The following is a 17443-nucleotide window of genomic DNA, read 5'->3' on the forward strand; positions in this document are numbered from 1 at the left end:
TGTATTGCTTTAAGCTGAATTAAAATTGGGGGAAGGAGGCAGTTGATAGGAAAATGCTTGCTAGCTGGTCGTGCTTTATGACATTGATATGATATGCTGGTTATTTTGACAGAGATAAAATTGTTCTTTCTGTCCTGTTTGCAACTCATGAAAATGCTCGTTCCTTTATAAGATCTGCATTACTCTTTTTCAATATATTGTAATTCAAACTCCAAGTTGTTTGTTTCAAACTCCATGTTGTAATTCTTCTGAGCCATGGCAATGGCGTAGAGGAACCACTTGGCGTGGCTCAAAATCGAGGTGACATTGACGGCTGAGTGTAAGGGATTGATTGGAGGAATGGCTTTGTAGAGGATGAACCTGATTCTGAGAGAGAGCGAGAGAGAGATGCATAGTTTTCGGTAATGACACTTGTGCACAATTTGAAAAGGTGTAATACACTTTAGCCACTGTGCTTGAGTAACTGAAAGGTATATAGTGACAGAATTCGGAATAGTTACCAGTTACAACACCATTTCCTTGTTACATTTCCTTATCGGTCTTTTTTTTTTCAAATTTTGCATCAATATTCTTCAGATGCGAAAAAGTTAATTAGTACGAGTTTCAGGGATGAATGTGTTCAAAATGATATGAAGCATTGGCAATCCAAGGTCTCCTTCTGATAAGTCAATAACCATTGTTACCCACAACGGCATAGAGAAACAATTTCGTGCTGAAGAAAATTCATCTATGGTTCTTGTGAAAATGCAGGATATTGCTGAGGTCTACCTTCGTTCAACTGTGAAAAACTCAGTTATAACAGCGACAGGCTACAAAAAAGGCCGGTGCCTGTTCTGGCCTAAATGTAATAAGTAATCATCAATGAGCCGACTGCTGCCGCGATTGCTTATGGACGTGGCAAGAAGTCTGGCTGGTATATATAGCAAGAGAAATATGATGATATTTGAATTGGGTTAGGGTACTTTGGCCTTTTCACTACTGACCATAGCATATAGCGTTTGTGAAGTAAAGGTCACTGCTGGAGATATACTCATCTCCGAGGTGAAGGCTTTGATAAGAAAATAGTGAATAATTGTGCTGGAAAAACAAAAGGAGACATAAAGTCGACATTAGTGGAAAATGCATGTGAGAAGGTAAAGAGGAGGCTTTGTGTTGAATAAGTGGCCAAGTGGCCAAGTGGAGAACAAAAATATAAAAAAAGCTTTTGGCTATTAAACAAATCAAAAGAAAAAAAGGACAACATGATTATGTTTCCTTGTTTTGTGGCTTGTTCTCTGGCTTTTTCAAAGCCATAATTATGGGTTTTTTTTTTCCCGATAGAAGAAATAAGGAAGGGAGAGCTCATTGTCAGTTAGAGAGCTCATTTTTTGCCGAGAGCAAGGAGAGTTGTAGAGAGCCCAAAGCAAAGAAGAAGTTGCTGCTTCATTTGGTTAGTAATTATCCACCAAAGTAGTTGTTGTTGTAATAGCTTTGTGCTATATGTATAGAGAAGAAATTATTCATTATATTTCTTTCTCTATTTGTTTCTTTGGTGTGTGAGAGTTATTGGGTGTATTGGGTTATTTGGGTTGTGAGATTGCCAACACTTTGTAAACTTCCATTTGGTTGATAGTGGATTATTGGGTGAGCTCCTATTGCTCCGAGGACGTACTCCAGTTACACTGACTGTTGAGGAACCTCGTTAAAATCTTGGTGTTCTTTTATAATTTGTTCTTGCATTCCATTTGATATATTTCCTGTGGGTTAACTTGAGTTGGTTCCATAAGGTTTGGTGCTATCCTAGCACAACACTTTGATATATGCTTGAGACTGACGTTGACATTGTTGGAGGGGAAGGAGCTGTGCAAGGGCATTTATCCAGATGAAGCTGTGGCATATGGTTCAGCTGTTCAAGCTGCCGTGTTGAGTGAGAATAATGAAAATGGGAAGCTTCAAGACTTTGCACTCTTGGATGTCATCCCTCTATTACTTGGGGTGGAGACAACTAAGACAAGGTGGGAAAGTGGTTCTGACGATAAACATTTCATGCTAGTTGTGATCCCAAGAAACACCAGAGTTCCGATAAAAGAGAACGTTACTTTGTTTACTTCGGTTGACAACCAAGCTGTGGCCAGATTTTCAATTTATGAGGGCGAGAGTTCATCAACCTTAATAACGTTTTGGGTGGATTTCACATCCATGACATTTCTCCTGCTCCTGCCAGAGCTGCTAAATTCAAACTTTGCTTTGATATTGATGAAAATGGTTTCCTGAGTGTCTCTGCAGAGGACATGTCCACCGGCCAAAAGAAGGTGATTACTTTCAACTGTGACAGAAGAACTTGTGAGGGAATTGAGACATTGATATAAAAGTCGGTTGACTACTGCAAGAAACGTTCATTTCTAATTTCTCCAGCATGCTTCAGACTGAATAGACATTGGATTACAGGGGAAGCGTATTTTCTATGGTCGAGCTTCTCACTCATGCTCTGGTGATCTCATCCAACCTCTCTGTTATTCCATTATGATAGAGCCGTTGGAACAATAACAGAAAGTATGAGAATAATAAAATAATTCTAATGATGATAATCATAAAGAAATCACAACGCTAATTGTGTACAAGATTAATGTAAACAACTAGAGAGAAAGTAAGAATGACTACAAATTTGGAGATTGAGGCTTGCACAAATGCGATGTCCTAAAGACAAAATTTCGCTCTTGTGCTTGTAGTTCGGTAAGCGTCCATCTTCTAGAATTCAAGAATCTATAATACGAAGTTGAAGCACTGCAATTTTCGGACTCTCAAGACACAACTGGAATTTGACAAAGAAAAAAAATGAGAAAAACAGAATCGAGAAACTCCTTCTCTTGATGCATATCTCACTGCTATACTGACTTGGGTTTATATCAAACCTAAGACACTGATTGACGAAGAGATGAAATCATGCATCTATTAGACGACACCATTTACTAAGGAAATGCACTGATCTGTGTAGAGTAATCTTTTCAATTTGAAAAGGTCCATACACAAAGTGTTTAGAAAAGAATAACTTTTCATTTCTTTGATAAAATTACAAGATAGTTGTATTTATACAACTCATTTACACATGTCACCATCAGCCACTCTAACTAACTAATTACACATTTCAACTAATTAACAAATATTGAACTATATCTCTAAAGTGTTAACTAACTCTTTTATTTACATAAGTGTCCTTAATATCCCCCCTCAAACTGAGCTGAGGGGTGCAAAGGGAGAGTTTGGATCTGAGATAATGAAAACGGTCCTTAGCAAGAGCCTTGGTACAAATATCGGCAACCTGTTGCTGAGTGCAAATATAATGAACAGAAATCTCTCGAACCTTTTCACAAGTGTAATGATAATCCAACTTAACATGCTTGGTACGAGCATGGAACGACGAATTCTTGGCCAGAGAAAGAGTAGAGACATTATCACACCACAATCGTGGAATAGAAGGTGATTTGTAGGCAATATCCACTAAAAGTTTGCAAATCCAAGTGAGTTCGGCAGCAGTATTGGCCAGAGATCGATACTCAGCCTCAGTGGATGAGCAAGCAATAATAGGTTGCTTTTTAGCGCTCCAGCTAATAAGAGAGGAACGAAGAAAAATGCAGAAACCTCCAATGGATTTTCTGTCAAGAGGACACCCCTCCTAATCGGCATCAGAGAATGCAGTAATGGATGGAGAATATGAGGTTTTGGGAAACCATAATCCCAAATCAAGAGAGCCCTTAAGGTACCTGAATATGCGTTTGACAGCTTGAAAATGAGAGTGACGGGGACTATGCATATATTGGCAGACTAAATTCACAGCAAAGGAAAGATCAGGCCGGGTCCAGGTTAAGTATTGAAGGGCGCCCACAAGAGATCAGTATTGAGCAGCATTGTCCAATAAGGGGGATGTATGATCAAGCTTAGATGTACTCAAAGGAGTAGCATAAGGTTTTGCCCCATCCATGTTAGCTTTCTTCAACAAATCCAGAATGTATTTAGTTTGGGATATGTAAATACCCTTGGAGGACCGCTTCACCTTAATGCCAAGAAAATAGTGTAGAGCACCAAGATCCTTGATAGGAAACATAGAACGAAGTTGAGTGATAACTTGTTGACAGGCGGACGTAGATGGTCCAGTGACAATAATGTCATCAACATAAACTAAGATGAACACCATTGGATCTGTCTTGACAAACAAGGAGTGATCGGATTGAAAACCAGTAAATCCCAAAGAGGTAAGTGCGCCATGAAGTTTGTCATACCAAGCTTGGGGAGCTTGTTTGAGGCCATATAGAGACTTGTGAAGATGGCAGATGTGATTGGGATGAAGAGAGTCTTCAAAGCCAGGTGGTTGTTGCATAAACACATGTTCAAAGAGAGTACCGTGCAGGAATGCATTGCTAACATCAAGCTGATGAAGAAACTAGTCATATTGAGCTGCCAAAGTGAGGAGAATTCGAATGGTGACCGGTTTAGCAACCGGACTAAAAGTCTCTGTATAGTCCAATCCGGCTTGCTGGTGAAATCCTTTTGCAACTAGACGGGCCTTATACCTGTCAATTGTACCATCGAGTTTGCGTTTGATTCGGAAAACCCACTTGCAACCTACTACATTGGTGGAGTGAGAGGAAGGAACCAAAGACCAGGTTCCAATTTGCTTCAAGGCAAGAAACTCATCCTGCATAGCTTGAACCCAGTGTGGATATTTAGAGGCCTGAAGATACATAGTGGGAACAAAGTCATGAGAAAGATGAGAGGGTATAAGATATTTGGTTGCAATTAAAGCCTTAGGCTTGTAGATGCCAGATTTAGCTCGGGTTTGCATAGGATGGATATTGGTAGGAAGATGTGACCGGGAAGGAGAATGGGAAGATGGATGTGAGTGTGATGGAGAGGCACAAATGGGAGAGGAGGAGATCAGAGAGACATTAGAAGGTTAAGAAGCTTGAGGATGTATTGGAGGAGAAGTACCTGGTATGGTGGTAGAAAAGGTTAACTGAGTTTGAATAGAGGGAGGGGGAGGGACAAGGGATGGTGGAGAGGATGTTGCAGAGACTTGCATGTGAAAAGGAAAGCTGGACTCATCGAATATAACATGTCGGGATACATAAATCCGTTAAGAAACAGGATCAAGACATTTATACCCCTTGTGATTAAGACTATAACCTATAAAGATGCACAGTTTGCTTTTAGGATCCAACTTTGAAGTAGAATAAGGCTGCAACCAAGGAAAGCAACTGCAACCAAATATTCTCAGTGTGTGATAAGACGGAGATCTGTGAAATAGTGATTCCCATGGAGAAGCTTTGGATGCAGTAGGCATTCTATTTATCAAATACACTGCAGTAGCAAACGCATGATCCCAATAGATATGAGGAACATGAGAAATAGTCAATAATGTCCTTGCTGTCTCCACTATATGTCGATGTTTACGCTCAGAGCAACCATTTTGCTCCGGAGTGTGAGGACAGCTGAGTTAATGGTGAATGCCATGCTCAACAAGAAATTTAGAAAACTGAGAGCTCAAATATTCACCACCAGAATCAGACCATAGAGTTTTAATTTTGGTGCACAACAAATTTTCAACATGAGCCTTGAACTTCACAAAAATACTAAAGACATCAGATTTGTATTGCATAGGAAAGAACAAACAGTATTTGGTAAAATCATCCACAAAAATGACATAATATTTGTGATGATGAACAGAAGATACAGATGCTGGCCCCCAAACATCTGTGTGAAGTAATTCTAAAGGGTTACATGTCCGACTTGGCACTGGAACAAACGGGAGTTTAGAACTCTTGCTCAATGCATAACCATTACAGAAAATAGAATGAGTATTGCTAGAAACAGAAATACAAGACGCAGAGGTCAACATATTTATGATCTTAGAAGAGGGATGGCCTGATTGTTGATGCCAAACATCCCTAGAGGCATTGACCGAAGCAGCAAATGCATGATGAGAATCATTCACCAAACTAGAGTTGAGAGGTTGAAAAGGATAGAAACCATTTTGCACTGGTCCTTTAAAGAGCATCTTCCCCGAAGAAATATCCTTCACAGTGAAGTGAAAGGGATAAAGATGCATAGAACACCAATTATCAATGAGAAATTGATTTGCAGAAAGCAAATTGTGTTTCAATTCAGGGACATGTAACACATTGCGAAGCTGAAAATTATAATGAGAGTAGGTAATTGAGAAGAGCCAGAGTGAAGAATTGGCAAACATTTGCCATCGCCAATGTAAACTTGCTCAGGGCCTATGTAAGGTTTTGGATTCTGAAGTTGATTATAAGAATTTGTCATGTGAGTGCTAGCACCAGAGTCCACAAGCCATGTTGGCGAAGAAGAAGTTGTACTGGCAACCATTGCAGAATGAGAGTGAGAAAGAGAACCAGAAAAATGGGGATTCATTCGTTGATGACAAGCTAAGGCTTCATGACCAAATTGGTGACAAATTTGGCAGGGAATCTTCTTGCCAGAGGAGTAGAAATTGGAGCGGCCACCTCGATTATACCTTTGGTAGACTTGTCAATTGGAATTTTGGCGAAAATTTTTAGATCGAAAGTTACCACGACCTTGAAAATTTCGAGGATAAGAGACGGAACCTCGAGCTGGAGTATTGGTGAGATCTGGTCCACGGCCTTGAGAATTGAAGTCTTGAGCCACCAAAAGAGCTTGAGAAGGCGGCGTAGGAAGAAGACCAGCAGAGGAATTGAAGGCTTGAAATGGCAAAGACGAAGATGTTTTCTTTCGATTCGTCAATTGAATCTCCTTGCTGAGAAGAAGGCCATGGAGGTTATCAATTTTCGTGGAACCAAGGCGAAATTGAATCGCATCAACAAACGAGTCATATTCAAGGGGAAGTCCATGAAGAATGACAGAGATTAACTCGGAATCTTCAATCGGAGCTCCGGCACTGGCCAGAGCATCAATAATCTCTTCAATTTGTTGAAGAAATCGTGCAGCAGAAGAATCGCCCTTAGTCAGAGTTCAAAGACGAGATCTGAGTTCATGAATGTGCGATTGAGACGCAGTCGCAAGCCGTGATTCCAATTTTTCCCACAGTTCTCGAGAAGATCAAACTCCAACAGTGTAAGGAATCAAGGAATCAGAAAGTGTAGAGTTGATCCAGATGAGAATGTTCTGATCATTCTCAAACCAGGTAACATAGGCCGGATTCAGAGTACGAGATCCAGTTGCATCAGTGAGAAACTGAGGCGGTGGAGGAATCGAGCCATCAACGATGCCTACAAGATTGTACCGACGGAAAATAGGAGCGAATAAAGCACTCCAGGTTAAATAATTCGTCGTGGTCAATTTGATCGGCACCAGAGATCCAATGTTCTGGATTGTGATGGAAGCAGTATGAGATGCACAAAAAGGATTAGGGCTGGAATCAGCGATCGGAGGAGCGTGAGAGCCAGAATTAGAGGAGGGAGAAGCGGCGGTCGCCATGGAAGAGAAGCGAAGAAATTAGGATTTCAGATGCAAGAAGCTTCAAGAAATGGAAGCTTAGCAGTGAAAAAAATTGAAGAGTCGCAAAAAGCGTAGTGACGAAGGAAAGAAAGAGGATCGGGTCGTTTGACAGAGGCGAGAGATACCATGTTTAGAAAAGAATAACTTTTCATTTCTTTGATAAAATTACAAGATAGTTGTATATATATAACTCATTTACACATGTCACCATCAGCCACTCTAACTAACTAATTACACATTTCAACTAATTAACAAATATTGAACCATATCTCTAAAGTGTTAACTAACTCTTTCATTTACATAAGTGTCCTTGATACAAAGTACTGCCACTTTGTATAAGATGGCACCAATTGTATAACATATCCATTTGTTACAAACGGTTAAGAAATTTTCATTCTAACAAGAGCTTCTCATCCATCCTCCTGATTTCAACTTGGAAATTGCAACTTCATGCTATGTTGTTTTTGTAACATATGAACTAGTATATATATATGTGTGTGTGACTGGGCATAAAACCACAGTTGTTCTATCATTTCTCAGCTGGTAGGTGATAATGTTCCTCTGCACGCTCCGATAAAGCTTATTTTTCTATCCACCAATTTTACAAAGCTGCTTTAAAAGGTCATCGAATCAGAAGAATTCTCGGAGGAGTACGTAGCTACTGAGATCTGTGCTAGGTTTCTATGTGCAACACTGCAAGTCCACTTCCGCTTTCTGTATGTGTAACTAATCTGCCGTTTTGTTTTCTGTTCATAGTTCAGTACACAAATAAATATTAAACTATGTATACTAGCTATCATTTGTCGCAGTTTTGTAGAACTAAATAAAGTTGTAAAGTTTTCTCATATAAAAAAGAAGGTAAAGTTATAAGGTAGTAAAGGTAGCAAAGAAGGTAAAGTTGGAAATGTAGTAAAGATAAAGTGACGTAACACAAAGTTGAAGAATTATAAGTGTAATTCTTTGAAGAATCAATAGTCTGGAATCCACCAGATTTGAGAGAAATCCTAAAAGTTGTGTTTGATTAATTGATTGAAAGATGATCACAATGGAAGCAGCTAATGGCTTAAATAATCTAATTACAACTCCTAAGACAACTCAAAGTCTTAGATAATTAAACAAAAGTCAAACAACCTTATTTAGACGGAAAATGAAATGTCCAATTTTTTATTACAGAACTTAAAACACAATTTTGAATTGCAACGTTCTTTTCTTTACAAAAAGGTATCATGCGCCCAAATTGGAGCTCAGATGCCAAAACTGCAATTTCCACTACGTCTCTTTGTCTTCCGTCAGTCCATTTTCTCTTCAATCCACTTGACCATTTGTTCTACATCATAAAGTTATAAGGAAGTAAAGAAAGAAAGAAGGTAAAGGTTGTAAGAGTAATGCTACACTTACATATTTGTACCATCTTTCTAATAAAGGAAGGAGTCACTTATCTATTAGAGAGATGATACAAATGTAGTATGAAAAATATGATAAGAGTAAAATCTTTTAGATAGTAAAGGTAGTAAAGTTGGAAAGGCATTGCACACCAAAAGGTTTCAAAATTTGTGCTTTGGTTGATATACTTTAATTTGGAGAGATTTTTTAATGTGCTTGTAATACGGGATGGTACATCACATGTCATTATATATGTGGAGACACTTGAAAAATAAAATTTCTCTCCATATATATGATGACATGTAGTGTATCATCCTGCATTTCGGGTACAATGAAATATTTCCCATTAATTTGGCATAAACAGCCAACAGAAAATAAAATTTGGGGACGTATTGGATTCCAAGGTTTTTTGCACAAGAAGTTAGACAAGCAAAACATAAATGATTATTCGTTCCCAAGCATAACATAAATGAAGAAGATTACAACTTACTATACATTGCAACTTTATATTTGGAACTTAATGAACCAAAAGTGTCCAAAAGAAAAAGGATAATGAACCAAAAAGTGTCCAAAAGAAAAAGAATGACCTCTCAGACCGCTCTATGTTCCCCAGAATATCTTCTACTTTCAAGCACATATATTATCTTGATCTTCTTACTCTGCTGCCGTTCAGTTCTCTTCTTAGTACTGTTCTTCTTCCAGTTTCTCAGCTTAGAATGGCGGGAAAAGACAAAGCTGCAAGTCATGCAATCGGGATTGACCTGGGGACAGCCTACTCGTGTGTGGCGGTGTGGCAGTATGATCATGTAGAAATCATAGTGAACGATCAGGGCAACAGGACCACTCCATCTTATGTTGCTTTTACAAATACTGAGCGATTGATAGGTGATGGTGCATTCAACCAGGTCATAAAAAACCCAACCAATACACCATCTTCGGTATGTTCATCTCTTCCTGTATGTATCCATCTACATATATACCATTTTCCCATTAATTTATTTCTCAAATTAGTTTTTATTTTTCTCTGAATATTTATAACAGTATTTGAAGTTATAAAATGTGGGGTGTTGATGATAAGTTATAATTTAGATAATGATTTTGATGATAATTAAAAAGGTGTAGTACATTTACAGTAGAGTGACAGAATTTGGGATAGTTACAACACCGTTTGTTTAACAATATGCTTTTATTTCAATCATATGACCTATTTCTTAGTAAGTTTTGGTTGTTGGGTTGTGTTTCTAATTCTGTCCTCAATTTGCAGACGCGAAAAGGATAATCGGTAGGAGGTTCACAGATGAATGTGTTCAAAACGATATAAAGCATTGGCCTTTTAAGGTCATTGGAGGTCCTTCTGACAAGCCAATGATTGTCGTCACATACAAGGGTGTAGAGAAACAATTTGCTGCTGAAGAAATCTCATCTATGATTCTTGTGAAAATGCGGGAGATTGCTGAGACCTACCTTGGTTCAACTGTGAAAAATTCAGTTATCACAGTCCCTGCTTACTTTAACGACTCACAGCGACAGGCTACGAAAAAGGCAGGTGCAACTGCTGGCCTAAATGTGATGCGCATCATCAATGAGCCGACTGCCGCAGCCATTGCTTATGGGCTTGACAAGAAGGCCGGTTGGTATAGCAAGAGAAATGTGATGATATTTGATTTGGGCGGGGGAACTTTGGATGTTTCGCTACTTACCATAGCTGACAGTGTCTTTGAAGTGAAGGCCACCGCTGGAGACACTCATCTTGGAGGTGAAGACTTTGATAACAGAATGGTCAACCACTGTGCTGAGCAATTCAAGAGGAAGCATAACGTGGACGTTGGTGGAAACTTCAAGGCCCTTAGGAGGTTAAAAAATGCATGTGAGAAGGCAAAGAGGAGGCTTTCATTTATGTCTGAGACTGACATTGACATTGATTGTTTGCATCAGGGTGTTGATTTTTGTTTGACTATTACGCGTGCTAAATTTGAGCAACTCAACATGGATTTTTTCGGCAAGTGCATGGAGCCTGTGAAGAAGTGTCTGGAAGATGCTAACATGGACATAAGCAGCGTCCATGATGTTGTTCTTGCTGTTGGCTCTTCTAGAATCCCCAAGGTGCAGCAGCTTTTGCATGAGGTTTTGAAGTGAAAGGAGCTTTGCAAGGCCATCAATCCGGATGAGGCAGTGGCCTATGGTGCCGCTGTTCATGCTGCTGTCTTGTGTGGGAATGGAAATCTGAAGCTTCAAGACTTTACTCTATTGGACGTCACCCCTCTATCACTTGGGATAAGGACTAAAGGAAAAAATGTCATGTCAGTTGTGATTCCAAGAAACACTAGGAAGCCGGTCAAAATAATCAAAGGTTTTACTACGCTCTATGACAACCAACGTGATGTTACTTTTGCCATTTATGAGGGTGAGAGTAGAATGACAAAAGATAATAACTATCTGGGAGCATTTGAACTCAATGACGTTCCTCCAGCTCCCAGGGGTGTTCCTAACTTTGATGTTGGCTTTGAGATTGATGAAAATGGCATCCTGCATGTCTCTGCTGAGGACATGTCCACCGGCCAAAAGAAGGGGATCACATTCAACTCTGACAGAAGAACTTATGAAGGAATTGAGACATTGATTTAAAAGTCAGTTGACTGATGTAAGAAACGTTAATTTCTCGCATGCTATAGACCGAAATATCTTGTATTAACCATATTTCCTGTCTCACTGGGTTTGCTCAAGTCCTAATCTTGACTCTTCAGTCTAAAGTTGGTGTTACTGTCTTTAATTAGGACTGGTCTTTACTTGAATTATGGCTCATGCAGACATGAATAGAACATTGGATTCCAAGGGAAACATAATTTGACAAAGAAAGACAAAGTGGAGAAGCTCGTCCTCTTCATGCATATCACACTATTATACTGACTTGGGTTTATATAAAACCTAAGACACTGATTAGCGAAGAGATGAAAACATACATCAATTAGACGACACCATTTACTAAGGAAATGCACTGATCTGTGTAGAGTAATTCTATTCAATTTGAAAAGGACCATACACAATGTACTGCCACTTTGTATAAGATGGCACCAATTGAATAACATTTACCGTTTGATAAAAACGGTTAAGAATTTTTCATTCAAACATTGAAGTAAATATTATAAAACATTATAATATATAAATTCCAACAAGAGCTTCTCACCCATCCTCCTGATTTCAACTTTGAAATTGCAGATTCATGCTATGTTGTTTGTGTAACATATGAACTAGTAAATATATATGTGACTAGGCATAAAACCACAGTTGTTCTATCATTTCTCAGCTGGTAAAGCTTATTTTTCTGTCTACCAATTTTCCAAAGCTGCTTTAAAAAGTCATTGAATCAGAAGAATTCTCGGGGAGTACGTAGCTACTGAGATCTGTGCTAGGTTTCAATGTGCAACACTGCAAGTCCACTTTCAGTATGTGTAACTAATATGCCGTTTTGTTTTCTGTTCAAATGTTCAGTACACAAGTAAATACCAAACTTTATATACTAGCTATTGTTTGTCGCAGTTTTGTAGAACTAAATAAAGTTGTAAAGTATTCTCAAATAAAAAAGAAGGTACAGTTTTAAGGTAGTAAAGGTAGTAAAGGAGGTAAAGTTGGAATTGTAGTGAAGATAAAGTGACGTAGTACGAAGTTAAAGGAGTACAAGTGTAATTCTTTGAAAGATGATTACAATGGAAGCAGCTAATGACTTAAATAATCTGATTACAACTCCTAGGCCAACTCAAAGGTCTAATGTAATTAAATGAAAGCCAAACGACATTAATTAGATGACAAATGAAAAGTCCAATTTTTATTACAGAACTTAAAACGCAATTTTGAACTGTAGCGTTCTTTTCTTTCAAAAAACATATGGGCCCAAATTGGAGCTTAGACGCCAAAACTGCAAATTCCTGTTGTGTCCTTTTGTCTTTCGTTGATCCATTTCCTCTTCTTTCCACTTGGCCCATTGTTCTACATAATAAAGTTATAAGGTATTAAAGAAAGAAGGTACATGTAGTAAAGGGAGTAAGAGTAATGCTACACTTACCATATTTATACCATCTCTTTAATGGAAGAAGGGTCATCTCTCTATTAGAAATATGGTACAAATGCGGTATGAAAAATTAAATTAAAACAAAACAAAAAGGGGCCCACCCACTCTTCTCCCACCCGAGACCTCCATCAAAGCAACTCCACCGGGGGGAGTAGCCCGATGGACCGACAAGAGAACAGGAGCCAATAACCCCAACAATGATGTCCAACCCATGCGGGCGATTGCGTAGGAGGGGGCCCGAGCGAGAGGCCCAGCTCGAATCGGTGGCCCGAGAGCCCGAGGTGGAGGTGATGCAACGCTGACGTCAGGGCGACGTCAGCCACAATTTAATTTTTTTTTTGCGTCAGGCGCGTGCATAACACATGCGCGTGGGGGCACGTCCCCGACAGGTTTTCAGGCGCTGGGGCCCATAACGCAGACCTCAGTAATGTTACTGCTGGAGGCCACGTGGCACCTTCGCATGCGTTGGATTTCAACGGTTACTTTTTCTAGACTATTGGATTTCCAAAGGTAAAAAAAAACATTCAAACCTTCATTAGTTTCAACTGTTGGATTTGAGATCAACGATCCATGTTATTCGCCTTTATAAATTAAAAAAAAATAACAGTAAAAACATATGAAATTTTACCATTGTACCACGTGGCACAATCTGGAGGGTTGGATTTAAAATTTTTTTAATCCAACGATAGAAATTAATTATGTGAATAAAAAATCAGAAAAAAAAATTGATTTTATTTTTTTTATAAATACCTTTTCATTATCTTCTACCTTACACCACAATTTCATATTTTCTCATATACTTTCAACCACATTCCAATCTTTCTCTTAAAGTTTCAATCCAATTTGTTTCCAACAAAATGACTAATGATATAGGTATGAATTGGACGCTTATTGAAGATGTTACGTTGTGTTCTAGCTGGGTTGAAGTAACTCATGGTCCAATTACGGGTAATGAGATGTCGTTGCGAGAAATGTAGAGTCTTATTCATACCAATTATCTTGAGAAAATTGGTGGGAAAATAACAAAAAAATCGATGTCCAGTCGTTGGAGAATACTCAGCTAATCGTTTAGTCTTTGGAGAGACGTGTTACACCCGCCCCTAATTTAAATCGTATTTTTACTAAGTTTGAGTTTATCTTGTTTTTAAAATTGTTTTGGGTCTTAAATGGTGTGCCCAAGGGCCCACCCTCTGTTTTGTCCCCCGTTCCTTTCCCTTTCTTTTATTTATTTTCTTTTTCTTCTGAAAAGTCTCTCTTTCTCTCTTCTCCCTCTTCTCTCCCTCGGCACAACTCTCTCCCTCTCACCCGTGCCCTTCCTCCCTGCAAATCCTCACTTCCACACCACATCAATGAAGATGACAGCACCCATCACAACCTCTGCAGTTTTCTCTCACCTGTTGTAGAAAGGACGACGAAATCCCAGAAGCCTCCGACGAGCATCGCCCCTTTCGAGGCAATTTTCGGCCAAACTACGGCGAGTTGGCCGGCGTACAAGGTATCAATCTCTTCGTCTCGTCAAGTACTACAACTTTCCTTTTTGTTTCACCCAATTTAGTTGAGTATTGAAGAAGTTATACTCATTTGAATCTTACCCAGTTTCCGGCGAGTCCGACGGCTTTCGATGCGTTTTTCGGTCAAACCACGGCGAGTTAGACGTCAGGTACCATTCTCTTCGTCTCTTCAAGGGCTACAACTTTCGTTTTTGTCTCGCTTGATTTCGTTGAATTTTGACAAAGTTATGGCCGTTTAAAGATTGTGCATTTTCCGGCCGAATTCCGGCTTTCTCTCCCATTGGGTCCGGCGACCCACCAAAACCAAGCCCTTTGGGCCTTCCCTGCTGAGCCCAACCCTTTTGGTTGTGAGGCCTTTGTGTTGGAAAGTCAATGAGATTTTACCTTATAAGGATTGATTTAGAAGAGAAATTGATTTGTAATTTATATGTAATTGATACATTAGTTAGTTTCCTTTGTTGTATAGCAAGATTGTAGGACGTCAGTTGTATAAATTAAGTTCATCAAATCAATGGAAAATATCCTGGCAGAATATTTTTCCATACCAATTTTATATGGTACCAGAGCAGGTTAATTCCTAGCTCTTTGCTTCCGCCATTGATCTCCTAGCTTAGAATATTGCGAGTTTCTTTGAGTTGTCCTCTTCACAATGGGCAGCAATCAAGACATCAAAGATGAAAGCAAGACTAATGCTTCTCATCCAGTTTTTCTTGATCACTCCAATATTTCTTGTAGTCTTCCTAAAGGTCTGTCAAAGTTAGTGCCTGATCTTCGTTGGATTATTGATAGTGGGGCAACGGACCACATCGTCTCAACCCCTAACTTACTAAATAGGAAAGTTATGAAGCCTTCTATGCCACAAGTGCTTCTTCCCAGTGGAGAGAGTGCACCCATCACTTCAACGGGGACTCTATCTCTTAACTCTTACCTCTATTTACGCGATGTCTTATGTGTGCCTACCTTTCAAGTTAATCTTATGTCTGTGAGTCGGCTTACAGAAGGATTACAATGTTCAGTGACTTTTTTTCCTCGTTGGTGTATTTTGCAGGACTTGGCTACGAGGACGACGATTGGCTTGGGTAAAGAACGTAATGGACTTTACTATCTCGTGGCATTGGCGTCTAACAAAGCACCTTCCATCCCTCGCCCAACCTGTCACCTAGCTATTTCTGCTGCTGATTTGTGGCACCGTCGTTTAGGACACATCTCTTCATCCCGTTTGCAGTTTTTAGCCAAGTCATCGTTAGATTGTCCATCACAATTCAATGGTGTGTGTGATGCTTGCCATTTGGCTAAACAGACTCGCCTTCCTTTTCCCATTAGTTCAATCTCAACTTCAAGACCATTTTCCCTTATTCATTGTGACATTTGGGGTCCTCATAAAATTCCTACCATGTCTGGGGCACACTATTTTTTTACTATAGTGGATGATTATTCCCGTTTCACTTGGGTTTCCCTAATGCACCATAAACATGAAACACAAGGCCTACTCAAATCTTTTTTTTCTATGGTTCGTACCCAGTTTAATACTAATATCCAAAACATCCGTGTGGATAATGGGGGAGAGTTTGTTTCGTTGAAAGATTTTTTCCTAGAACAAGGGACCATTTACCAACATACATGTGTCTATACTCCCCAACAAAATGGGGTAGTCGAGCGCAAACATCGCCATATCCTTGAAGTGGCCCGGGCTTTGCGATTTCAAGCACATCTTCCTCTTCCTTTTTGGGGGGAATGTATCTACACAGCGGTTTACTTGATTAACCGTTTACCTACTTTGCTTCTTTCAAAGAAAACCCCCTTCGAAAAGCTGCATAATAAATTCCCCTCTTATAGCCACATGAAGGTTTTTGGGTGTCTTGCCTTTGCCACTACTGTTGGACCTACTACCAAATTTGACCCTAGGGCCAAGAAGTGTGTTTTTCTCGGTTACCCACGAGGGCAAAAGGCCTACAAGCTTTATGATTTGTCTACCAAAAAAATCTTTACAAGTCGTGATGTTGTGTTTCACGAAAATGTTTACCCTTTTCAAGGTCAAGATCACAGCACCACCAAATCTATCATTCCCACTCCTGAACCAATCCTTGATTTGACTAGTCAACCACAAGAACTTCATGACTCATCAACAACCACTCCACAAAACCCCCAAGAACCTGACACCTCACTCACACCACCTCATGACTTAACCATTGTACCTAGTCAACCACAAGAACTTCATGACTCATCAACAACCACTCCACACAACCCCCAAGAACCTGACACCTCATTCACACCACCTCATGACCCAACTTTGACTTCTCCTGCGTCACCACCACAACCTGCCCCCTCAACTCCACCACCACAACCTATTCGCCAGTCAACACGTCTTCGAGGTCCTCCTACCTACCTCAAGGATTTTGTCTGCAACCAGGCCGCATTGCGGGGACCCAAACAATCGTTGTCTTCGTCTTCAAGTCTCACACCAGGTACACGTTATCCGCTTTGTAATTTCCTTTCATACCATCGATATTCACCCAAACATTTGGCCTTTATTAGCCAAATCAGTCGCGCTGTGGAACCCCATTCTTTTGCAGAGGCTAAATCTGATCCCCGATGGCAACAAGCCATGCAATCTGAAATTGATGCGTTGGAATCCACTAATACATGGACCTTTACCACTCTCCTTCCCGGGAAGCAACTCATTGGCTGCAAATGGGTCTACAAAATCAAGCATCGTTCTGATGGCTCTATTGAAAGGTATAAGGCTCGTCTTGTTGCCAAAGGTTTCACCCAAACTGAAGGCATTGATTACCATGATACATTTTCTCCTACTGCAAAAATGACTACTGTTCGTTGCTTGCTTGCTCTTGCTGCTGCACGTAATTGGTCACTTAATCAGCTCGATGTCAATAACGCATTCCTTCATGGTGATCTTCAAGAAGAGATTTACATGTCTCCTCCACCTGGTTTTCAGCGACAGGGGGAGAACCTAGTATGTCGCCTTAACAAATCATTGTATGGCCTCAAGCAA

General features: G+C 39.8%; 2 protein-coding genes and 1 pseudogene across 3 annotated transcripts in view; all 3 read left to right on the forward strand.

Moving 5' to 3' along the window:
* The window catches only part of LOC126619332 (heat shock cognate 70 kDa protein-like), a 105792-nt gene extending 95024 nt beyond the window's left edge, over positions 1–10768 (forward strand). For both annotated transcript variants that reach the window (XM_050287697.1, XM_050287688.1), the window contains exon 4: positions 10707–10768. The gene's annotated coding sequence lies outside the window, so the exon portion shown is untranslated. The remainder of the gene's footprint in view (positions 1–10706) is intronic.
* The window catches only part of LOC126619425 (heat shock cognate 70 kDa protein-like), a 93613-nt pseudogene extending 81987 nt beyond the window's left edge, over positions 1–11626 (forward strand).
* LOC126619501 (uncharacterized) lies at positions 9406–10319 on the forward strand. Its single transcript, XM_050287899.1, has 2 exons — positions 9406–9794; positions 10121–10319. The coding sequence occupies exons 1-2, from the start codon at positions 9459–9461 to the stop codon at positions 10133–10135; spliced, it is 351 nt and encodes a 116-aa protein (XP_050143856.1). The 5' UTR covers positions 9406–9458; the 3' UTR covers positions 10136–10319.
* Positions 11627–17443: the final 5817 nt, after the last annotated feature.

This window comes from Malus sylvestris, chromosome 1 (genome assembly GCF_916048215.2).
Source record: "Malus sylvestris chromosome 1, drMalSylv7.2, whole genome shotgun sequence".
NCBI lineage: Eukaryota > Viridiplantae > Streptophyta > Magnoliopsida > Rosales > Rosaceae > Malus > Malus sylvestris.